Source organism: Girardinichthys multiradiatus, chromosome 1 (genome assembly GCF_021462225.1).
Source record: "Girardinichthys multiradiatus isolate DD_20200921_A chromosome 1, DD_fGirMul_XY1, whole genome shotgun sequence".
Classification (NCBI taxonomy): domain Eukaryota; kingdom Metazoa; phylum Chordata; class Actinopteri; order Cyprinodontiformes; family Goodeidae; genus Girardinichthys; species Girardinichthys multiradiatus.
Window position 1 is genome coordinate 13,039,283 of NC_061794.1, and position 26,187 is coordinate 13,065,469.

Sequence of the window (26,187 nt, forward strand, 5' to 3'; positions counted from 1 at the left end):
TAACTCATACAATGTGATAGGTAAGTCATACAAATTGTACATAGGATTCTTTTTGCATGTTTGAGAACACAGTGGTCCAAATGAGACTTAGGACTGCAATTTAATATTGCAATTTAAATGTGAAAGAACAAACATTAACATATCTGTTTAAACTTTGAAAACATACCTGATAGAATCATAAATTTTTGATCTAAAGCAAATGCAATCTGAGCTGAAAGTTCATTTTCTGGAAACATTTTCAAACAAAACTCATCAACCCTAATATTCCAGTAGAAAACATTCTGCCCATATGCTCATCAAGGTCCTTCTAGGACTTGAGTGATTGGATGGTCAATTGTAATCAGTATAATTATGTTCAAAAGCATAATTGAATCTAAATATGTTTCTGTGAGGGCCAAATAACATTTTGTTGTGTCTAAGAATAAAATAAAAAAATGCGGACAATCAAACGCATTAGTTTGGTCTCCACTTCCTCAAAATTCCTTTAATTTGGCTGTATATTGACTCTGATATTGAAATGCCCGCAGGTCAGGATAGAAAATTGCAAATACACATTGCTAAAGTAGCTCAGACCTTTTGGGCTCTGTGGGATGTTAGAATATAGAGAACATTTAAACAAACCACTTTTCATAAAAGTAACGTACAACTAAAATCAACAATTAAAAGCATACGAACAATTTCAAACCATTAGTTTTTCTCAAAATAAGATTTAGAAAATCTGTTATAGATAATCTGAAATAGAGCACCATTATATAAGACCAACTTGCAAAAAACACGTCACTGCAGTCGTCACAGAACCATAAGGCAAGTGAACACACTAAAAGACTTCTAACATAGAGGGCATTAGAACTTGAAAGTGTTTGAGTATTTGAGCAAATTGTATCACATCATCTGCAGTCTCCAAAGTTTAGCAACCGGGTTTTGAATGAGTAAAATATACTGTCAGCTAGAGGTATAGTTGTCTAACTACTGTCAGAAAATACTGGAAAATAAAGGCCGCTAGTGCTGCAAAAACAAATCTTAAAAAAAAAAAAAAGATTAACCCCCAGCCTTCGATTGATGGTTCTCAGGCTTTCGAAAGAGTTTTCAACGTTTTTCTTTACACTTTTGCTGCCTTTTCAATCACTGTGATGGTTTGTTGTGTAGTATGTGTTTAAACAAAGTGTCAGACAGTAGTCAGGTGATCATGGAGATTGACTTTAACAGGAAGATCCAGCTACCTGTTCTAAGCTCAGATATGGTTCCATGCATGTCATAAGCTCGTGTATTATCAGATCGTCAGCCTTCCTTTATCGATGTGCTCCCTCACTTTTCTCTATACCATCCCGGCAACTTCTCTGGTCCGTTTCGAACACCATTCCATTCCGAATCTGCTGTTAGCTGGGTGTTACTGGAGCAAACTGGATGCTGCCAGCACACAAAACTGTGGAATCTATCTCAGTCATCAATGAGGCTCACACTGCACTTACAGAAAGTAGGTAAGTGTAGAACAAAAAAGAAAAGTTGGGTCTAAAACACTATTTTTATGATATGAATAGTATATATGTAAATACTACATCCGTTGTAATCCATCATCAGCATGTTATAATCTGCATCAGATTTTGCTGATTAACATATTCATCAGATTAGACAACACAGTAGGATGATTTAAAGTCCGCGGTCTGTGTTCAGTCAATGTTTTATACAACATCTCACTTGTTATGCAATTCTGTATTACTCTGTACAGTTCACAGTGATTACTGGTTTATGACTACCTCTCAAGGTAGATCAGGGGCATAATACTGGTTGGTTGACTTCAACACCCCATTCTGTCGGGATGTTTCAGCTGATCGCAAGGTAAAATAAACACATTCAATTCAATTCAAAGATACTTTATTGATCCCCGAGGGGAAATTAGAATTCCAATACAACCCATCCAAACATACATCATGAGACAAGACAAGGGGGGGACGGGTCACCGAGGCTTTGCTGCCCACTCACAGGCGCTGCCCTTTGTTGATGTAGATCAACAAACAAAAGACTGATTTGAGAGGGACTAAATAAACTCTGCACAGTTTTTATTTGAGACATCTACACAGAAAGATTAGTAAAATAGGGACGTTTAAACTGTTCTGCTTGCTAATTCTACTCCAGAGGACTGGATTAAGAAAAAACTTTAAAAAATACCTTTAAAAGAGCTATTAATCAAGATACATTTTAAAGGCCATCATACTTTTGTCACTTACATAACTGCATACCCAAAAGCCTACCTAAGCCTCAAAATAAATACACTATATTTAAGTGGTCTTCCCTGGCTGACTGGTCCAGATGGCAGCTGTATCGCTCCACCAGTGTGACATGTTTACCCTGTAATTCCTAGCTTGTTTTTATTCTCAGAACAATTCGATGAGCTGCACCAAGCCTAGAGTGTTTTACTGCAAAGTGAATTCTTTTGTTAGTCTTTTCCTTGCCAGGTCATATTTCAAGCTTTTTGGCCCTCTTTTTGTGCTGCTACATGTCATTTTTGTACAGGTTGAGTCTGCACTCTGTACACAGGAGGATTATATGCTTTTTTGCTGCTTGTCCCTGAACTCTCGCTCTAATCTGCAGCCTGACTCTCTCCTGTCGTCTGTTTTTGCTCGACCCGTTGTTGCCATGCCACCACATAACACTGTGATCGTATGGAGCTTGATGACTGCCTAGATAAGGGGGCGCAGGCTGCAGGGAGACCTTAAATGCTGGTTAGAAGCTTCTGCTTTAATGTTCAGTGAAATGACCTAGCAATAAATAGAGCAATGAGTGTAAGGCTTGCAATGATGCAGAAGTGAAAGAGGGGCAATTTCTCACACACACTGTTCTTTTAAACAAAGTCCTTTTAGATGTTTGATTTCAAACTTGTTTTTGAAAATAGATCTTACAGTCAGAAGACAGAATAATGAAGACCAAAGACACAGCAGACTGCTCAGGTAAAACATTGTACAGAGAATTATAGTGGGTTAGGTTACAAATAATACCCCAGGCTTCAAACTTCTCAAAAGGAACTGCCCAAAAACACAAAAGTCCCATTTGTAGTTTGCCACAGGCTATGCAGGGAACACAATACTGTGTGTGGCGAACAACTAACATCACTTATCACCCTGAACATACCAATCCAATTTGGTGGTGGTATCATCATGCTGTGGGGATTATTTTTCTTAGCAGCAACATGGAAGTTGGTTACAAGTCATGGGAAGATGAAACGTTCTAATTATTGGATAATTCTGTATTTAGAGTGTTTTAGATTAAAGCATATTCATGTGCTAGAATTCCTAAAAATTAAGGTTCACAAATCATCTCCATTCATTGTGGCATAGCTTTACCTACTTTGGAAAACAAGTGGGCTAAATCTTCAGTCTGTAGATGTACAAAACTGGTAACACCATACCTGAAAGAACTGACAGTGAAAGTTTTGATTTAGGGAGGCTGAATGCAAGTGTATGCCACAGTTTTGAGACTCTTGTTTGTGAAAAATTTTAAAAACCATGTATCATTTTCCTTCCACTTTAAAATGATGCACTGAATTCTGCTGGTCTGTGATCTAAAAGGCCAGATAAATTAGATCAATGATAATGACAAAATATGAAAACATTTAAAGAGACACGAATGGTTTTGCAAGGCCAAATATTGAACGTTTTGAACCATTAGATAGAAAAACAAAAGATCCCCTTTCATAATAAAAACTCATTCTGCAACAGTTGCTGAAAAACAATTAAAATATGCTAGAGATAAACATAGGGTCAGCTGTTATTTCATTTTATGACAATTTGCAGTACACTAACTGTTGTAAGTTGACACCCAGCATAGCTGAGAAACAGAAATATTCATTAACAACCCATGATTGATTCATCAAAAGCAAAATAATAAATATTACTGATAAAACATTCCTGACCTTTTCACACTCATCTGGGTTTATTTGTAGCAAGGTTGAGGTGTTTCTAACAAGGCACCTGCAATAAAAAAAAACTTTTCAACTGATAAATAATACATTTTGATCATTATAATTACAGAAATACGACATTAAAATGTCTGGCACACTCGTAATCACACCCATAGAGACAAGTTTACACCAGCCACTTTATTAGGTACATCAAGGTAGTCCTTGGTTGGACCACTTATTTCCTTTAGAGTTTCCCTAATTATTCATGGTAGCGATTCAACAAGGTGCATTTTGACAGAACGGCTTGACACAATTGCAGCAGATTTGTTGACTCCACATCTATAATGAGAATCTCCCAAATACATCCCAAATAGGCTCTGTTTGACTGAGGTCTGGTGACTGTGAGGTGAAGTACAGTGACAGATGTACAGTACAGATGATTAGAGCTTTTTGACATGATGTATTATGGAAATCTGCCTGCTACAAATTCATCCATGATTGAGGCTTAATTACCATTAGTCAGAGAGATTTTGCAAAGCTGTTAATGTTTCTCAAGCCCGGCAAAGTTAGTTAGCTTATTATCATGCATGCTTGTTATATCAGAAGAAGCTGTTGTTCAGACCCAGTTATTAAATCTCCAGGAAATTATATTATTTGTGATTTCATTGATTCTTCTCTTAGATGCATGGAGTCATATCAGAGAATATTTCCTTTTTTGTGACATTTCTAAATATAAATGATCTGCCAGTGGCTTTAGCAGAAAATCTAGTGCTACTATTGTTGTGCAGTGGCAGAATTTCATTAGATTAACAGTGTGTCTGGTTTAGAAGTCACTGCTGTGCCTCCTGCCCCACTCTGAGTCTCGTCTGGCATTGCCATGTAAAGCTAGGCAGGGCTTGGCTCTCATGCACCGGGGTGCAGATGGTCTTCTGTGTGATGTAGTTGGAGGTCCAGAGATGTGCTCCAGCAGGGACCTTGGCAGCTGACAAGCTTGGCTCGACAGTTGCTGTCCCTGGACGGGGGTATGACATCTACAGCAACAAAACGGGCCCCCCAGGTGTCAGCCAGATAGATTCTGTGTCTCATCCAGGCACCTGAGTCAGCTGTTTGGCCCCTGCTGCTGCACCGGGCCACCAACGCCACACAGGACATCAGTACACAGGAGATCCAAAAATGGTCGTCGGCTATAACGCAAAGCTGATTCTTGATGTGACATCAAGAAAGCCTAAGCATCAGCATAATCTTGAAAATGAAAGTAATGCTTTTTTTTTTCTTGTTACAGCCACAAATTTCCAGTTGTTTTATTGGGATTCTATGTGACAGACCACCACAAAATAGTGCATTATTACGAAGCGGAAAGAAAGGATAAATACATTTTAAAGTTTTTACAAATCCCAAAAAAGTGTTGCATGAACGTATCTAGACCCCTTTACTCTGATACCCTTAAATAAGATTCTGTGTAACTAATTGTCATTGGTTTATCATCAGTATAAATCCAGCTGTTCTCTGAAGACTTCAAAGGTTTGTTAGGCCAACATTGCTTTTTTATATATATTTTTTTCACAGCACTAGATGCCTTTATTTTTCATTTTTTGACATTAGGTAGACAGGAAAGAGGACAAAGACAGGGGGAGACATTCGGCAAAGGTCGTGGACTATAGCCTCTGCACATGGTTGTGCGCTTAACCCCTACACCACCAGTGCCGTGCCCATGACAGCACTGTTGAACAGCATCACGAAGACCAAGGAACATGCCGTAAGCAGAGCGAAGTTATGGCAAAAGCTGTTATAAAAGCTCTATAAAAGTATTGATTCAGGAGTGGGAGGGTTGTGGTGGGTGGGTTAGGCGGTAGGTTGATTACCAATGCATGCTACACTATTCAGATCTTTATTTGTAAGCAATTTAGTTTTCAGACATCAGATTTTTATGTCTTGGAAAATGGAACATAGAAACACATTTTTTCCTCATACTTATTTAACTTGGCAAAAGCTATAAACAGTTTGCATACTTTTTAATACTACATAGTAACTCAGTGGATGGAAGCTTTTATTCACTCCACATAAGCCAGCATGTTACAGAGACCTATTTGATGGATGAAGACAGGTTGAAGCCAACATATTTTTGGTGAATGTTTTACAGTAGCATTGTCATCAAATCTTCACTTAATCAAGTCCTCAATAATCATGCTTTCACTCGTGGTATGAAAAACGTTTGAAGGTCCAAGCTAGTGAGAGCCTTGGTATTGTGGCAGGAGCATTTATTTTAGCCAGTCTCCGACGCTCTGCCTGCTGGAATGATGCACTCCATGGTTAGTCAGCACTCCCACCAGCTTTGCCAGCTCAGCTTTTATTCAGTGCCCTGGAAATTGAGTTTTGCTGGCCCTGTAATGTACTCATAACTACATCTGCAACCAACTGATAAATCTGCGCTTTGTTGCACCTGATGGATGGCTGTGAAAATGAATTTTCATCACGGCATGTTGCTGTGTCAGGGGGAAGGTCAATTCAGATTTCCCTGCTTCTCCGCTCAGGGTGAAGCCGTAATGACCATTCTGTCTCTGAATCTAGTTGTGAACCTTTTAATATTTTTTAAGCTTGTTCGGCTCACCGAGTTGACAGGTTTCCAGATTGTTTTGTTCCACCTTTGCGTCTCCTGGCTGCATGGCTGCACTGTGAGAGCAGACAGAAAAGGTCCTCCTCTGATGTGATAATATATTTTACTTACTGAGGGAGAAAATCTTTGTATTCACAGAGCAGTGCTTGTTTGAGCGTGCCTCTGCACTCGCTGGGTTACTGTTTGGTATTTCAGTAAGCTTGATAAATAAAGATGGCATACCTTTTTTGCAGTAACGCAATGAGGGTCTGTCAGTCTAAATACCAATTTTAGTCACCTAACAAGGCCTGAAAAAGGAATACCTCTCAGAAAAATGTCACCAGGCCTCCCGTTCCACTCTTTCCATTCTCTTTTACCCTCTGCTCTCCTGTGGACACTGCGAATAGTATTTTCTCTCTTTCAATTTGCCGACCATGTTAGCACGCTCTACAATGTGCTGCCCCTAGGGATCATGGGCAGGCAGGAGCATCGGCCCCGGTCAGGCCCGCAGAGAGCCGATAACCTTTCTGTGTTGCTTTAGCACGTTGTATAAAGAACAATCAGTGCTTATCAGCATCGACTACAGACGGATGCTAATTCAATGTCATGCAGGCAGCCTTCAGTGGGGGAATGAGAACATCACAGGCTAGCACTCTGACAACCTGACCTCTGCTGCAGACAAATGACTAATGAGAATGGTGAAATGCTTTTTATTGCCACTCCACACTGTAATCCTCCGCCTCTAATCTCTTCTCTGGAACTGCAGAGAAAATTTTATTTCAGCTTTACCCTGCAGCTGTCATTTGCAGAATGCTAACAGTAGAAAAGTAAGAAAAGGCAATTATTCCAACTTCATAATGATGAGAATGGATAAATTCAATATTTACCACCTAATCGCCGTGGTATCAAAAATAAACAGGGAAGGGCTAGTGAGCCACCTACACAAAACGCATCTCCTATGTAACTACAGGATTTTTAAGTGAGTATGTTTTCAGGTGTTGGGAATAGGGCTGCATTATGCAAGAACTAAGCTTGCTTGTTAGTCAGGGTTAAAAGGAGATACTGGATGTGGGAAGATAACTTGTATAACAGGGGCTGGGGACAAATTCGGCCCAACTGTTTCAGAAAATAATATCAATGCAGGATTTTTAGTATATATCTCTGCCTCTCGCCCATAGACTGCTGGAGATAGGCACCAGCTTCCCCGCGACCCACTATGGAATAAGCGGTAGAAAATGACTGACTGACTGACTGTTTCAGAAAATAATATCAATGCAGGATTTTTAGTATATATCACCTTTTTACTAGCATGCTATTCTTGCAAATCTAGACAGTCCATCTTTCACTGCCAGAAACTTCACGATGGACCAGAATTAAAACCAGCATCCTCTGAAAAACCTTGCCAAAGTATTCATATTAATTAAACTATTTCACATTTTATTACATAACAACTGCAAACTTTAATGTATTTTATTGGGATTTTAGACCAACACATAAAGGATATTTGTCATATTTCAAATTAAAATGTAAAATTCAGCTAATACTTTGTAGAACCATATTTTAAGTCTTAGCTCATTCTACTTTGCGAGACAGTCTGTGAACATACATTTTTAAGTGTTGCCACAAATTCTGACCCGTATTTAGATATAGACTTTGACTGGGTCAGTCATTGATTGAAATTATTGTGTCTCTGGCTGTATGTTTAATTTCTTTTGCAACCTCGCATAGATTTTTCACCAGGACAGCCCTGTAATTAGCTTCACCAATTCCCTATCAACTTTTAAAATTTTTCTTCCTCTGAAGAAAAAAAATCTGCAGAGCATAATGCTTACTTTATCGTAGGGATTAAGTTAAAACCTGAATAGTGAACACTAAATAGTGTTTTACAGTTAGGCAAAAAAACCCACTAATATATATATATATGTATATGTATATATATACATATATAGTCAGTAAGTCATTTTCTACCGCTTATTCCATAGTGGGTCGTGGGGGAGCTGGTGCCTATCTCCAGCAGTCTACGGGCGAGAGGCAGGGTACACCCTGGACAGGTTGCCAGTCCATCGCAGGGCAACACACAAACAACCATACACACACTCGTTCATACACCTAAGGGCAATTTAGAGTTACCAATTAACCCAACAAGGAATGTTTTTGGACTGTGGGAGGAAGCCAGAGTACCCAGTGAGAACCCACGCATGCACGGGGAGAACATGCAAACTCCATGCAGAAAGACCCCAGGCTGGAAATTGAACCCAGGACCTTCTTGCTGCAAGGCAACAGTGCTACCAACTGCTCCACCGTGCAGCCCATACATATATATATGTATATATACATATACATATATATATATATATATATATATATATATATATATATATATATATATATATATATATATATATATATATATATATATATATATATACATACATATGTATATGTATATATACATATACATATGTATGTATATATATATATATATATATATATATATATACATATACATATATATATGAAATAATGTCAGCCTCTACCGGGGAGCTTTCTGGGGCTAAGTGTCTTGCTCAGGGACCCGACAACTGAGACAGATGGAACGGGGGTTCAAACTGGCAACCCACTGGTGACATGACGAACTCTTACAACCTGAACCACAGTTGCCTCTACTAATTTGCTCCATTAGTATTCTCTCCATGAGCTTCATGAGGTGGTCACCTGAAATGGTTTTCCAAAGAGCCTTGAAAGAACTTCCCAGAGGTTCATTGAGAGACGGCCAAAGGTTAATATTTCAGTCAATATTTATGTTACTATGTATGTTTTAAACTATTTAAATTGATATCATTCTGTTACCTATATTTTGAGAATGTGTTTTAGAAAAATATTAACTTGGACTAACTAGGCTTTCTCTTTTTTAGTTGCATAACTGTCCAGAACAGAAAAACCTTGCCCATACTGGACAGATGCTGGACCTGCTGCACAAATTTTCACTGTCCCTTTTACAGCTCAACTTTATTTAATCCCACAGAGTTGGGTCTGAACAGCAGCTGGGGATAAATAAGTAAGCAGACCAGAAATTGTAAAAGTTCAGTTTTAAGCTAGTGTATTCAAAGTTTTGAGGCACCCAACAAACTTCATTTGCATTTAAAATTTTGCTTTTAAAAAGGAAGCCTGATGGCTGCAGGAATGAAGGATCTTCAAAATCTCTCTGTCCTGCATTGAACAGAGAGGAGCCGTCTACCACTATGTTCTGATCCATCGAGGTGCCATGAAGCAGATGACCTGAGATTGCTCAATTTCTCCATCACCTCCCTCTTAATCCATCAGGGACACACGTCTGAAGTCATGTTTGAACTTCATGAAGTCATGATGGTATTATAATACAAAGTTCATTAGGACTTGTATTAGCTGTGGACGTGGCTACATGTAATAGATGTGTATAGACGCATTATTAAAATTGTTCACTGAATTTCTCACATTTCTCAGGACTTGACTTTCTTGCTATCAGCGGAAGCACGTGAATGTTTTTATGTATACATTATTAAATATTACATATTTCTGTGTAAGCATAAAGCATTTATTACTGTTTAGTAGTTTAATGTAATAAACTTTCAAACTGTTTGGTATCGGGGTGCACTAAATCTCTGTTACAATCAGTGCTTTAATTAGTTTTAATAGCTGTTGCTGAAAAATACCATAGGCTAAATTGAAATCAGAAGTAGCCTATTGATACCCAAAGGGAAATTCTTTATATTTATTAGGGTGAAAAAAAGGCAAATTTTTATGGCAGTCGGGAAAACAAGCAGTCTAGAACTGTGGGTCTGAACGTGCAGGACTGAAACAGCGGTTTCCGGTCTGCAGAGACATACTATAGATTTTGTTGCCGTTGCAGGGCAGCTGCGGCTTCCCTTAGCAGCTCTGGTACAGATTTGGACATGGTGATTTGCCACTGTCTCTGAACACAATCTTCACGCTCTCATTTCGTCTCGGGAGCAATGCACACCGTTCTCTAACGTACGCGATGCGTAATGGTGCGGTCTGGGACAGGAGAAGAAGAGCTCCCACTGACGTCACTCTCCTGCACCGCTGGGAAATGTGAAGTCAAATTGATTTATGGAACATTTTTGCGGGCGCAGGCATGAAAACAAAAAAAGCTTTTTCCTCTTAGTTATTTCTTTAGTTGTGTCACACAATGAGCAGTGTTGAAGAAGAAAATGAAAACTCAGTTTAAAAGATCTATTAGCAATTTCATTTATGAGTCAAAAAATGCAGCTATGACTTTAAAATGAAAAAGCATTTCTGTTAATACATTTTAATTTCCAAATTTGACATTTCAAAATGAATTTTGGTCACTTTTTGCTGAGACATCTTTTGAAAATGAAATGTTAAACGTTATTTTATTTACCATTTTAATTAATTTACAAATTGAGCGGTCTTGGAGAAAAAAATAAAAAAATGCAGTTTGAGTGATTTATTTCTAATTTTATTTATGAGTCAAAAAAGGCAGCTTGATTTTGAAAATGAAAAAGCAATTTATTAATACATTTTGGGACACATTTACTTCCATATAAAGTACCGAGTTCAGTACCCATCCTTAATCATGAATAATCTGGTGACTGTTGAAGTAATCACTTTCAATTTTCTCTTCTAACTTCCTGTAGTGGCTAGATATGATGCAGTGCTAGCACTTGCTTAGAAATGAACAGTAATGACAGGCGAAGATTCAGTTTGAACTATTTTTCTTCTCTGCCCTCCTCTAGACTTGTTTACAGCTACAACAATGCATGCACACAATCATATCTAAGGGCAATTTATAGTCACTAATTAACCTAACATGCCCATTTTGGACTGTATGAGGTAGTTGCAGTTCTCCATGAGGATCAAAACATCCACAGGGAGAACATGCAAACTCTAAAAAAGCCATTGAAGGGATTTGACCCCAGGACCTTCTTCCTGCAAGGCTACTAACAGCTATGCCACCATGCCACCTGGTACAGATGTAAAAAAAAAAAGTGAATTGGTTTAGGGAACACTTTCCTATTTTCTGATAAAATATAATTGTAATACCGCAAAATCCTCCTGATTAGTACACACGAATAACGCAGGCATTATAAGGGAAATTAAAACCAAAATTAAAATAAATAAACAGACATTCATACAGATGGGGGAATAGATATTAATGATTCATTCAGGTACGGTGATTATCATTTCAGCTGGAGTCTAGCCCTATGTAGACATTTCAATAACATATACAGTAAGTTTCACAAAACGTTTTATTGTCTTTTTCAATGACATGAACATGCATGAGGAGCGTATTACTCACACATTATGACCTATGTAAATAAAAGGAATAATATTATTTTTGAAAACTTGTAAAGTGTATGGGTTAGACTGCATGTTACAGTAATGTTCCTAATAAAGTGCTGGGTGGATGTATTTGAGAAATTACATACTAAGTGCATGCTTAAAAAAGAGATTGTACAGTTCGGCTTAACAGACAAGTCACTGCTGCATTTTGAAATAAAGTTTTCATAGATTTAACCAGAAATACGTTTCAGGGGTAATTACATCCACAAAATGTCAAACGGAAAAAACAAATTTCAGTGTAGCTGTAATGAAAACTAGCATTAGCAACAGAGTAATTTATGGACTGCCATCTGCTTTGTAAAGGTTACTACCACAGGCAATTCAGACATGCAAGTTCTACAAGAACTTAATTAAAATACTGCAGGATTTGAAACACATCCGCTTCTAAGGGGAACCATTCTGTCTGCTGGGTTCAGAAAGGACAGTTCAGTTTGTTCCAGAAAAAGTTGACATTTGGAAGTCGTTCTCTGGCTTTGTCAGTCTGTCTAATATGCCTCTTTGCCCTCTTGCCTTTTTTGCCCACCCAGCGCGAATCGTGCGGAGCCGTCAATGGTGTGAGATGGCTCCCTGCCTGGAGGGGGAGGTCTGCAGCCTCCTATTCAACAGATCCGGCTGGACCTGCACCAGGGGCAGTGGTCGCATCAAGACCGTCACGGTAATTCGCAGGACGTGACATTATTACACGCCATATGCACTTACAGCAACATGCCTTCATATTCAACGTGAAGTACCCCTATGAGATCAGGTCAGGTATCATATGAAGGCACAGACCTAGGATACATAGAACATGTTTTAGTCAAGTGCTCTGTCGGTACTCAAGTTTAAAGTACTACTCAAGACAGAAAAGTTATGATTATCTGCGTTCCAATGTTTTAGGTTTATAAACATTTTTGCTATTTGAACACATGGCTGAAGCCTGGACTAAACTCTCTGACAGACTCATAAAGTTAGCACATAAAAGATGAAAAAATTAATGAAAAGGAAATCTCTTGGTATGTTAAAAGAAAACATACTGTGCTTCACTATTTATGATAAAAACCTGGCATAGAAGATTTCCAAACTATTATTTGAGCACTTTTAAACTATTACACTATCACACACTTTACCAGACATTAATAGGCACACCTGTTCAGTTGCTTGAAAAACAAAAAGTGATACAGCCAGTCACGTCAGCAAGTGCACTTAGCACCTAGACGTGGAAAAGACAACTTGCTGAAGTTGAACTGAGCATCACAATGGGGAAGAAAAGGGAATTTAAATTGAATGTGCATGTCTGTTAGTGCCAGATGTGCTGGTCTGAGTATTTCAGAAACTGCTGATCTACTGGGATTTTCACATACATACACAACCATCTCTCAGGTTTAAGCAGAATAGTTTGTATCCAGTGAGAGGTTGTGTGGATAAAAATGCCTCGTTATGGTCAGAGATAAGAGAATCTCTCATTCCATATAAGATATGTAAAATGCTATTTCCAAGCGTGCAATACCTTAAAGAACCTTAAAGCATATGGACTTCACCAGCAGAAAACCACAGTGGCACCATTCCTGTCACTCAAGAACAGGAGCTACAATCCACTCCGGCTCACCAAAACTGGACAATTAAAGATTGTGAAAATGTTCTCTGGTCTGATGAGTGAAAACGAAATGAAGGCATGGATCCATCTTGTCTTGCTGGTTCCAGCAGCTACTGGGGATGTAATGGTACGGAGATATTTCTTGGAACACTTTGAACCATCTGAGCAGTTTAAATCTGGCAGCCTGAATATTGTTGATATTGTTGCTGGGTACACTTTGTTTTTAAATGGCATTAACATTCATGCCATTGAGACCAAAGTGTTCCCACCTTCTAATGGCTGCTTACATGTTACATGCTGCTAAGCTCAAATCATTTCAAACACATTACTTGAACATGACAAAAAAAGTTTACCGTACTCCAAAGGGCTCTACAGCCACCAGATATCAATCCGATAGAGCTGGAAATTTGTACCAGGGATGTGATGTTGATAAAGCTGCCGCAACTGTGATGCTATTATATTAATATGGACTAAAATGTTTAAGGAATGTTTACGGATTGTTGACAGTTGAATTAAGACACTTCTCAAGGCAAAACAAATGTCCCAATTTGGTACTATCAAGGTGTACCTAATAGAGTTGCCAGTGACTGAATAGTATACCAGCCTTGCTTTTAAGTAGTGTAGGAAGGTACACTTCCACAGAGAAATAATGCCCCATCATCCCATCCCTATGCATCTGATTCTGTAGCATTTACAGTTTGATGACCAGATAAGCCAGCCACTGATGTGTTTTTAATATGCCGAAAGATTCCTGGGAATAAGCATCACAACTCAGAGACGATATTGTCAAACCACCCTATATATGTGCCACTGCAATTAAAACCTATACAGGCACTACTCAAATGTCACCTCAATGGCCCAATAATAAAAATTCCTAATCCCATTCTATGCTAGGCAGATCTACTTTTTGATTAATTAACTACATTTTTTACTACGCCGTCATTGTGGGTGATAATTTATACACTGTCGTATCAGAGGAGAAAGCAAAAAAAATGTTAAAGGATAAAGTGATTTTTTACAAGACAAGCAATGTAGTTTTGTGTCATGGTTCCTGAGGGATAAATTATCCAAATGAAAAAAACAGCACATCTCTACTAACTGGTATTCAGGTATGCCAGGTAAGCAAAAATCATTGCTTTGAACATGTCTTTAAAAACTGCTCCAATATTAGTTGAAATGGAGTTGTTCTGAGTTTGGGTAAAGAGTGTACCTCCTGTAAGCTCTTCTGCAAACATCCCTGCTTTTTATCTGTATTATTTCTCTACTACAACAACTTGTTTTAGTAAAATGACTGCACTAAGTGTAAGTAACAGGTGTAAACACAGGATGTTTGTAAAACCGGTTGAATTCAATAAATGTTTTATATAGCTCCAATTAAAACTTATCATCTCAAGGTACTTTACAAAAGAAGTCACTGCCATCCAACCATATAGGCAGATTCCAAGTAAATTACTTACATTCCATATTGATCCTAATCATCAAACAATGCCATGTTCCGTTTATTATTCAAAGTGGTTGGAAGGTTTTTATCTCAAGAAACCCAGCAGATTGCATCAAGTCACTGACTTGCAGCATTCACTCCTCCTGGATGAGCATCTAGTGACAGTGGACAGTCGCTCGCATTGTGCCGTTGACTTTGCAACAATCCCTACTGAGCATACATGTAGGAAAACTCCCCTATAACAGGAAAAAACCGGCTGCAGAACCTGTCTCAGTGTGAACGGCAATCTGCCACAACTGACTGGAGAATTGAGAGGACAGCACATATACAAAAACACAGAAGCCCTAATCCAGGAGTGCTTTCTATGTTAACGAAAAGTAAAAAGTTAGCTGCTGTAGTAGCTGATTTAGTGGCTTCATCTAGTAGAGAAACACAGCTAAACAGATAAGATGTGGAGCCAATTTTCAAGTCTATAGGATGTAGGAGAGCACACACAGTTAGCCGCAGCAAAATCTCAGCCGATGACAACGTCTAGGAGAGAGACAGGGTTATCTTTATTGGCGGAAACCCTTTTTAAATTACAAAACTCATATCTTTCAAAGCAGGAATAGGTCACTGTTTTTAAAACTCTTGCAAACCTAATGCAATGGAAAAAAAACATCTGGGAACAATGAGATGACAGGAGTTTATACACACTGAGGCAGGGTAGGAGAAATTGCAAGCAAACCAGAAAAGATGCTTAGATGGAATGTGGACCAGCTGTGGTAGAGCGAAGGTGGAGTAGCTGAAGAAGGAAGACTGATTACCTGCAGAAAAGCAGAAGCAGAAATACAACAAAACCCAGGGAAAATACCTAACAGAAATCTCACAAAAAATAACTCTGGATGAATAAAGTACAATAGCAACCAATAAGGAAAACACCTAATAATAATAATAAGCATATAAAAATGAACAAAAGAAGGCGAGACCTAAAGAACACACAAAAACTCAAAATCAAAACTCAAACATCTCAGGATTGTGACAAAAAGCACATCTTTGAACCAGATCTTCAGGTGTAAAGTTGCATCTTGCTGTGTCCCCTGTTCAAACCTGATGAGGCCAAATTACTGGCAGATCTCCTTCAAACAAAAGCAACATTCATTCTGTAGCTTTACTTTAATGATAAGAAATGTTAGTTTGAGCTCCTATCTTTTCTGTTGGTTAGATCACTTTGTTCCATGGTGTGATTTTAGTGAAAAAACAGCAATTGTGTGTTGCTGGTTAAGTCTGACAAGATAATGTTAAAAATCTTCTAGAAAGCCTTAATATGCCCTACATTGCTTGTAGTAATAATATAACATCACAAGCCTGTTTAGGGAGACTGACTGTTTTAAGAATTCTTGACAGTTTCAAAAAAATAATCTTGTCTTAGTGTGATTGTTTGCACATTTAATTGACTGAAACAGTCCACTACGAGAAATTACCAAATCTACAGACACTCAAAAGCATACTTGTCAATAAGCATGAACATGTTATTTACGATAAGATAAGCAATGTTTTAATTGCTTTCGCGAATATAAGATGCACTTGTTGGCGACAGTCATCAAAGACTGTTGATTACGTTTACCCTGATGAATAAACGTGTACTATCTATACTAACAAATTAATACAAGTTTTGGGTGTTAATTTAGTACTGCGGATCCTTACTCAAAGTCAAAACCATTGGTTCAGAATGTGCTTAATAAACTGTGGTTAGTAATCAGCCTTTTCAAGACTCGCCATTATTTTAATAAATCAGATGTAGGGGATCAGTTTTGCATAGCAGAGAAGTGAGGTTTTGTATATTCTCATTCAGCAGAATGAGGATTAATATTTGTATAATTATAAGCCTGCATGTATAAAATGATGCTGAATGTCTATTAACTAGGTGTACTCACTGCTGCAGAGGGCCACGCACAAAGCTGGATGTGACTCTGCTTCTTTAAGTCTGACTTAATATCTGTTCTAGTCTTTGTAGTTAGTCATAAATATTATATTATTCATGTCTCAAGAAGATGTATTATATTATTATAGTATTTCTGTTCTTCCCTAAGTCATTAATAAAATCCACTTAAGCTAAATGGGATCCTATAAATAAGCTGTAAACATGAGCAACTGATGGAAAACATCTGCTATGACATCATGAATCTGCATGCTGCAGTGATTCGAATGTTTATCCCTTTCTAAATGTTTAACACACTTGAGTTAAACTGACAAAAGATTAATTTATTATTATTCTATTATATTCGTATTTTTATGGCAAACAGAAAAGTAAGGCTGAAAAAAAAAAAACAGCTGACCTCTGGCTGACTTTGTTAGAAATGTAAAGAAACAAACGTATAAAATTTTTAAAACCTCCAATATGGTGTCATCTGTTTCTCTGTGAACTCCATAAATGACTCTAAGGCTTCATCCCTGCCAATGCTGCAGTACCGACTAAGTAATGACTAATCCCTGTTTGAGACAATGTACAGTGGCTCAAACCAACAGTATCTTGCTACTCTGGTTTTAGGTTAATATATTCACTTTTTTTACTGAAAAGAAGCACTATGCCAAATGAAATACAGATTTAAGGAAAAAAAATCAAATAGAAAAAAGAATAATAATCACTCTCCAGGCTCTATTTTTTCCCTTGCAAGTGGCTGTAGCCATGGCTACAGGTTTCTCTGCTACTGTGTAGATCTCATTAAACCACTTGGCCATTTCACACCATACACCTCTATGCATAGCTGACATGAAGCTGCCATATTCTCTGAATATACCATACAGGTGTGTTTCTTCACCAGATGGTTTTCAGACAAATCTTTTTAATGACATAGTAGAAATGTATGAATCAATGAATGGTATGTTTGTCTGGAAAGGACCATACCGTCTTCCGTAGTTCTGGAATGGTTCTTCACTTTATATTCGAGTTGTAGATACTTCAGACAGCTGAGAAGACATCCTTGAGTCCTGGCCTTGTGGGGGTTGTGGCATTAGGGAAATGTCAATCAGGATTACAACCTGGTGTTCTACAGCTGTAACTCTATTTTTTAAATGTGGTTACACCACGAAACATAATTAAAAATCCTCCAAACACAGGTAACATGTAGCATCAACAGATGTTTAATAAATAAAGCTGTTGAAATGGAGGGTTAAGGAAACGCCCCAGAAACCTAACCTGTTTTTTGGCAAAGGCTTCTGCAGTTTAATAAAATTTTTCTATGTGTGAAGGAGTTATGTTGGTGAGATGGAGACATTTGATGGTTAAATTAGTTTTTTAGTTCATTTTAAACTTTGTGAACTTAATATCTAAATGTATTGTTATTACTTTGAGCCTAAAGCCTTGGATAGGCTTTCTGCAATGGTAAGAGTGCATGGAAAACACTCTTACCAAACAAATGTAAACAAACAAATCCAGATTCCACTGAGTAATGCCAGTTGATATAATATCCTGGCTGAGTTATGAACTAGAAGTTATTTTGACTCCGCCACACGTTTTTCAGTTGAGTTGATAAATCATATCGAATGGCAGCAGAAACACTGAGATCCCCTTCAGGTATTAGGTTGTCAGAATGAAAGAGGAAGACTAAAGTAATATAACTTATAGAGACAGCGCAATCACAGCATAATGCAGCGAGGGATGACATGAAGGATGGAGTCAGAGAGACGTCTGTCCTCGACATCAGGTACACAATGCCAGAGGTCAGTCGGCGACCTGGTCAGTGAATTTTCAGTCTGGCTTGTCTCTCCCATCTGATGTTTCATTTCCCTTGCTCCTCTGCTCCATCCGTCTCGCAGCCCCTAGGCAGCTGTGGCAAATTTACCACCATGCTGTATAATGTGCCCTGACAGCACTCTCAGTTTAGTGCTTTTGCCTTGGTAGAGACATTAACACAAATGCATATTGCTTGTCTTGCTCCATATTTTTAATGAGCTGTTGCTGAGCAGTGTTATTGCTGAAGTAATCATAAGTGATGCTCGTGTGTCTCCTTTTTTTTGTCTTCTTGAGGAGACGGGGATGTTGAGGATTTAGCTGCAGAAGACAGCAGATGTCCAGGGGTATTTGTAGTAAGAACTGAAATTTGAGCAAAGCACATGAGAGAGAATAAATGAAAATTAGAAATCTTTGAAGAGGACTGATCAGGCAGGAGTGTGAAGAGAACAGCAGTTCCCTCCTGTCCTTATCTGTGAGCAACTAGTGTCTTCCAGACAGTGCGAGCAGAAAAACTGTTTTCACATGACTAGTAATTTCATTCACCATTTCACACAGCAGCATGTAGTGTGACTTTGCTGGTCTCTGAGATATGATAATGGCTGTATTCATTTTGTCATGCTGAGGTGCACAATGTTTGCTGGAGGTGTACTTAGTAGATAAAACAAAGTGACAAACGTGCATGATGGTGCTGTATTATGCAAATGTTGTGCATGAGATAAATGTAATTAACATATAACGTAATACATATCAATTATGTTATATTTCTATCTGGATTTAACATATCTAAATACAATATTGAATCACTTTTTAAAGATTTTTTAATGCATTTAAATCACCACCATTTTTTTTAGTATCTAATCCAAAAGTGTTTTATTTTAGAGTTATTTCTTATTTTTAAGCAAGTCTCCTTTTTCTATTGTGCACTGTTGTTTTGTACCTATTTTGCTTGTTTTTTTTTTTTTATGAAGCTCCCCTCAAATTAATCAATGCACATTCACTGATAGCAAATGTTGACCAGTTTATCCATCTCAGAAGAAGACATCTAAATTACCACAGGACAGATTACTGTGTAATTAGGTTTAATCCCCAGCTGAGGAGCCGGCATGTGACTCCCTCCACTTTATCTTTTTGATACCACTCTAACAATGCTGGATAATTTCTCTGTGAACTAAATATGCTGTTTTTCTTCAGAGAATTCTCAAAACTACCATTAAATTATTTTACTGTCTTTAAGGAAGGGGTCCATAAAAAACTGTCTGAAGACTTCCAATAGTTGAAACTTTACCAACTTTTTAACAATGGTTTGCTGTAATCTTGGCCCAATCTTGCACAAACCGTCTCCTACAGAAATGGTAGATTGGCTGGACATTCGTATTGCAATTATATCTGCAGATAGTTTTATGAATAGATAAAAGTCCATCTGGAAATTGCATCTATGGATGAACCAGACCAGAGGTACACAGTTTTCTTCTTGATATCTTTAATGATTTCTTTTGATTTTTCCTTGATGTCACTCAAGAAACATAGTGGAATTGGTTGTGGGTGATTTCCTTCTCTAAAAATAGATGAATATTTAAATAAATATATTTTAGAACCTGGTAAAGACCAGGTCATTTATACATTAAAACCCCAGAATTGACAGTTGTTGTACTCTCGTTTTATGATGACTATAAGTTGTGTTCCATGTTACTGTATACAGTGTGCAACATTAATGTCTAATGCTACTTACCCTAATGGTGAATGTGAATCCCTTCAACTCCCAAAAAGTACAAAGCGGGTGACAAAGAAAATAGATAGATTTAATTCAAACTTATGGAACAGATCAGTCTAAAGGCCAAGAGTTCTTTTTAACTTTAATACCATTATCATCATTTTTATATTTTGATAAAAACATTCAGTGTTGTAACTACATCACACAGACTCATATTACACACTAACCTAACACCTGCAACTCCTACTAAACACTTTGACATCCTCCTCCTCCTCTTCATCCGTCTTTTCTCGTTTGTGCAGCCCACGGTGGCACTGCCAGATCACTTCGGCCTAAACTACTAATGGAGTTTGTATATGCGGCCCACTCTCCACTGCCAGCTAGCCATTAATATGAATTACTCTCTAGAGGCCCAAAACCCCCTCCCCATGCCTCCCACCCCTTTTCGGAAACAAGCTGGCAATTTGTCTTCACTAGTGAGCCGATGAAAGGCCTACATATGATATTCTCTGAGGTGGATAGTGCAAATCAGGAGGGCTGGGAAACAGCATTATGTGTTAGGTTCCAAGCACTTGACAGCAGGATGTGGATGTGAATTTCCAGGTGACAAAGCAGCTCAGTGGTGTGTTAGATCTGTGGACAAGAATGGATGATGCACATGTTTGTCAGGAGGATCTATGACAAGACCAACAAATTTAAGGATGATTATATGTTTTTACTTATTTTTGGCAAATCCGAGGGAAGTGGTATTGCTTTGATTCCTCTTTGACTGGTGAGAGCTCAGATATCAACTCTTACTTGTGTTTTGCCAAAGTGACAATCTCAGTTTGAAATCATGTGTAAAAGAATAAAAGCAGTTTTTCAAAATATTTCACTGATTTGCTGACTTTAATTATGGCATGTAAGTGTCTTATACCTTGATTTGATCATTTTCAGACTGTTATTTTAGGTGCATTTTATCCCATTCACAATACTTGACAGTCTCTTAGAAAAGAAAGCATACACCCACACAACAAATGCTAGTATGAGCTTGTGGGTTGCCTGAAAGGAAGTACAACAGTTGTAGTTGGAAATGTTTTGCCATAAGAAAGGAAAAACTGCAAAATGTAGAGCTTGCTCTCTGAAATACACAAACTGAGTGACCTACCAGGTCAGAGAGGCTTGCATCCATTTTTTTCTTTTGCCGTTTCATTTTTTGTGGTTCTGGTGGCTCTCCTCCAGCTATGTCCTCTTTGTTTCAGTGTCAGCTGAAGCAAAAGTGGGTGGAATGTATAGTCCTGCCAGTGTTGCTGTTAATATGAAGCTATCACAGCTAGTTGAACACCGCAGGCGTTTGAGAGGATGGCATTTGATAGAGGTCTGGATCCTTGTAGGATTAGGAGAATTAGAGATATAACAGAGATATTCTGCTGCAAAACTGTTAAGATCGTAGAAATATAAGTCAATTTTATGAAGGAGATTCTTACAAAAAGAAGTGAGGGAATTACAGAGGCAAGGGATGTGGTTTGTGGGTGCTGTTATGTAATGATTTGTAGCACATCAGTCATTAAAGCCTCAGTGTCCACAAGCCATTGGGCAGCCAAGCCATGAGTCGCCATGGTCACCGTTGCGCTGGCAGTCCATCTGACCACAAACACACTCCTAATGAGATCACACCTCAAAGGACGGGCAATGCACTCCACAGGTCTATCATCGACGCGACTGCCTTTCTGCATCTTCTGGAGTTGAGCCGTTGATTACTGGAGGATTCTCAAGTGCTGTGGGAGTGAGGACAGATCAATGGCTAGCTCGCTGTTATTATTGTTGGAAGGCAAACAGAAGGATGCTGCGAGTAAGAATAAATAGAAAAGCAATAAAATGTCCAACTGAGCCTTGAGTGCTTTGCTAAATAATAACCTGGCTTGTCTTTTATTTCAAATGGTGTTTTCCCACTGAGCAATAGAAGCTGTTTCAACTGTGATTTAAGTTCTGGTTCTTATTCAGCCTTAAAAGTAGCCAGCTACATTTAAACTGCGTTAGATCCAAACTGTTAGGTCTTTGCACTATAATTTCTATAAGACAAAATCAAATTTGATTTTTTTTATTCGCACAGTACATGCACAGGCACATCTGGTGGAAACCTTTCATAAAAAAAAAAACAAAATAACAATACAATCTTTGAAGTGACTTGAAACTGACAAAACCTTATTATTTATTGAACAAAAAACTAACTTTTCAATTTATATTTATATATATCTATATATCTATAGATATATAGATATATATATACATATATCTATAGATATATACATATTTACATGTATATATATATATACATATATATCTATACATATGCATATACTCGTACTCGTACTCGTACTCGTCGTCTTCCGCTTATCCGGGACCGGGTCGCGGGGGCAGCAGACTCAGCAGAGACGCCCAGACGTCCCTCTCTCCAGACACCTCCTCCAGCTCCTCCGGGTGGAGCCCAAGGCGTTCCCAGGCCAGCCGAGAGACATAGTCCCTCCAGCGTGTCCTGGGCCGTCCCCTGGGCCTCCTCCTGGTGGGACGTGCCTGGAACACCTCCCAAGGAAGGCGTCCAGGAGGCATCCGGTATAGATGCCCGAGCCACCTCAACTGGCTCCTCTCGATGTGGAGGAGCAGCGGCCCTACTCCAGCCCCTCCCGGATGGCTGAGCTCCTCACCCTATCTCTAAGGGAGTGCCCGGCCACCCTACGGAGGAAGCTCATTTCAGTTGCTTGTATCCGGGATCTCATTCTTTCGGTCATGGCCGTAGGTGAGGGTAGGAAAGTAGACCGACCGGTAAATTGAGAGCTTTGCTTTTCGGCTCAGCTCTCTCTTCACCACAACGGACCGGCACAGCGCCCCCATTACTGTGGCAGCCGCACCGATCCGTCTGTCGATCTCTCGCTCCATTCTTCCCTCACTCGTGAACAAGACCCGAGATACTTAAACTCCTCCACTTGAGGCAGGAACTCCCCTCCAACCTGAAGAGGACAAGCCACCCTTTTCCGGTCGAGTACCATGGCCTTGGACTTGGAGGAGCTGATCCTCATCCCAGCCGCTTCACACTCGGCTGCGAACCGCCATAGCGCATGCTGTAGGTCTTGGCTAGAGGGGGCCAGCAGGACCACGTCATCCGCAAAATGAAGAGACGAACTGGTCCCCAAACCAGACCCCCTCCGGCCCTTGGCTGCGTCTAGAAATCCTGTCCATAAAAGTTATGAACAGGACCGGTGACAAAGGGCAGCCCTGCCGGAGTCCAACATGCACCGGGAACAGGTCCGACTTAGTCCCGGCAATGCGGACCAAACACCTGCTCTGCTCGTACAGGGACCGGATGGCCCCTAATAAAGGGCCCCCGATTCCATACTCCTGGAGCACCCCCCCACAGGGCATCACGAGGGACACAGTCGAATGCCTTCTCCAGGTCCACAAAACACATGTGAACCGGTTGGGCAAACTCCCATGAACCCTCGAGCACCCTGTAGAGGGTATAGAGCTGGTCCAGTGTTCCACGGCCGGGACGAAAACCACACTGCTCCTCCTGAAGCCGAGGTTCGACTATCGGTCAGACTCTCCTCTCCAATACCCTGGCGTAGGCCTTACCAGGGAGGCTGAGGAGTGTGATCCCCCTGTAGTTGGAACACACCCTCTGGTCACCCTTCTTATGCAGGGGAACCACTACCCCAGTCTGCCAGTCCAGAGGCACTGTCCCCGACCGCCACGCAATGTTGAAGAGGCGTGTCAACCATGACAGCCCTACAACATCCAGAGACTTGAGGTACTCAGGGCGGATCTCATCCACCCCCGAAGCCTTGCCACCGCGGAGCTTTTTAACCACCTCGGTGACTTCAGCCTGGGTGATGAAAGAGTCCAACCCCGAGTCCCCAGCCTCTGTTTCCACCACGGAATGCGTGATGGCAGGATTGAGGAGATCCTCGAAGTACTCCTTCCACCGCCCGATAATGTCCTCAGTCGAGGTCAGCAGTCTCCCACCCCCACTATAAACAGTGTTGGCGAAGCACTGCTTCCCCCTCCTGAGGCGCCGGACGGTTTGCCAGAATCGCTTTGAGGCCAACCGGTAGTCCTTCTCCATGGCCTCACCGAACTCCTCCCAGGCCCAAGTTTTTGCCTCTGCCACAGCCCGGGCCGCAGCACGCTTGGCCTCACGATACCCATCAGCCGCCTCAGGAGTCCCACAAGCCAACCACAGCCGATAGGACTCCTTCTTCAGCTTAACAGCATCCCTTACTGCCGGTGTCCACTACCGGGTTCTGGGATTGCCGCCGCGACAGGCACCGCAGACTGTACGGCCGCAGCTACGGGCAGCAGCATCAACAATAGATGCAGAGAACATGGTCCACTCGGACTCTATGTCTCCAACATCCCCCGGGATCTGGTCGAAGCTCTCCCGGAGGTGGGAGTTGAATACATCCCTGGCCGAGGGCTCCGCCAGGCGTTCCCAGCAGACCCTCACTATGCGCTTGGGCCTGTCAAGTCTGTCCGGCTTTCTCCTCCTCCAGCGGATCCAACTCAGCACCAGGTGGTGATCAGTGGACAGCTCAGCCCCTCTCTTCACCCGAGTGTCCAAAATATGCGGCCGTAGGTCTGATGATATGACAACAAAGTCGATCATCGACCTCCTGCCTAGGGTGTCCTGGTGCCAAGTGCACTGATGGACACCCTTATGTTTGAACATGGTGTTCGTTATGGACAATCCGTGAATAGCACAGACGTCCAATAACAAAACACCACTCGGATTCAGATCGGGGAGGCCATTCCTCCCGATCACGCCTCTCCAGGTGTCACTGTCGTTCCCCACGTGGGCGTTGAAGTCCCCCAGCAGAATAATGGAGTCCCCGGGTGGGGCACTATCCAGCACCCCCGACAAGGACGCCAAGAAGGCCGGGTACTCTGCACTACCACTCGGCCCCGTAGGCTGAAATGATAGTCAGAGACCTCTCCCCAACCCGAAGGCGCAGGGATACGACCCTCTCATCCACTGGTGTAAACCCCAACACGAGACGGCTGAGCTGGGGGGCAACAAGCAAACCCACACCAGCCCTCCGCCTCTCCCCGTGGGCCACTCCAGAGTAGAAGAGAGTCCAACACCTCTCAAGGAGATGGGTTCCAGAGCCCACGCTGGAGGCAAGCCCGACTATTTCTAGTCGATATCTCTCGACCTCCCGCACAAGCTCAGGCTCCTTCCCCCCCAGCGAGGTGACTTTCCACGTCCCTAGAGCCAGCCTAAGCATCCGGGGATCGGGCCGCTGAGGTCTCCACCTTCGTCCGCCACCCAATCCTCTTTGCACCGGTCCCTCACGGTTCCCCCTGCAGGTGGTGGGCCCACTGGGGGATGGCCTCGCGTCTCTCGTTCGGGCTTGGCCCGGCCGGGTCCCGCGAGGAGCAACCCGGCCACCAGGCGCTCTCCGACGAGTCCCGACCCCAGGCCCTGGCTCCAGGGTGGGACCCCGGCTCTGCCGTACCGGGCGACGTCACGTGCCTCGATATTTTGGTCCTCATGAGGGATTCTTGAACCATTCTTTGTCTGACCCATCATCTAGAGCCTGTTTGCCATGGGAGACCGAACCATTTATATATATATATACATGTGTGTATATATATATATATATATATATATATATATATATATATATATATATATATATATATATATATATATATGTATATATACAGGGGTTGGACAATGAAACTGAAACACCTGGTTTTAGACCACAATAATTTATTAGTATGGTGTAGGGCCTCCTTTTGCGGCCAATACAGCGTCAATTCGTCTTGGGAATGACATATACAAGTCCTGCAGATTGGTCAGAGGGATTTTAAGCCATTCTTCTTGCAGGATAGCGGCCAGGTCACTACGTGATACTGGTG

The 26,187-nt window shown here is 40.6% G+C and overlaps 1 protein-coding gene across 1 annotated transcript in view; it reads left to right on the forward strand.

Annotated features, from left to right (window-relative positions):
* Positions 1 to 26,187, forward strand: part of tafa5l (TAFA chemokine like family member 5, like) — an 83,878-nt gene that overhangs the window by 43,609 nt on the left and 14,082 nt on the right. Inside the window, exon 3 of the mRNA XM_047380247.1 lies at positions 12,380 to 12,507. Within this exon, the coding sequence (XP_047236203.1) occupies positions 12,380 to 12,507 (128 nt within the window). The remainder of the gene's footprint in view (positions 1 to 12,379; positions 12,508 to 26,187) is intronic.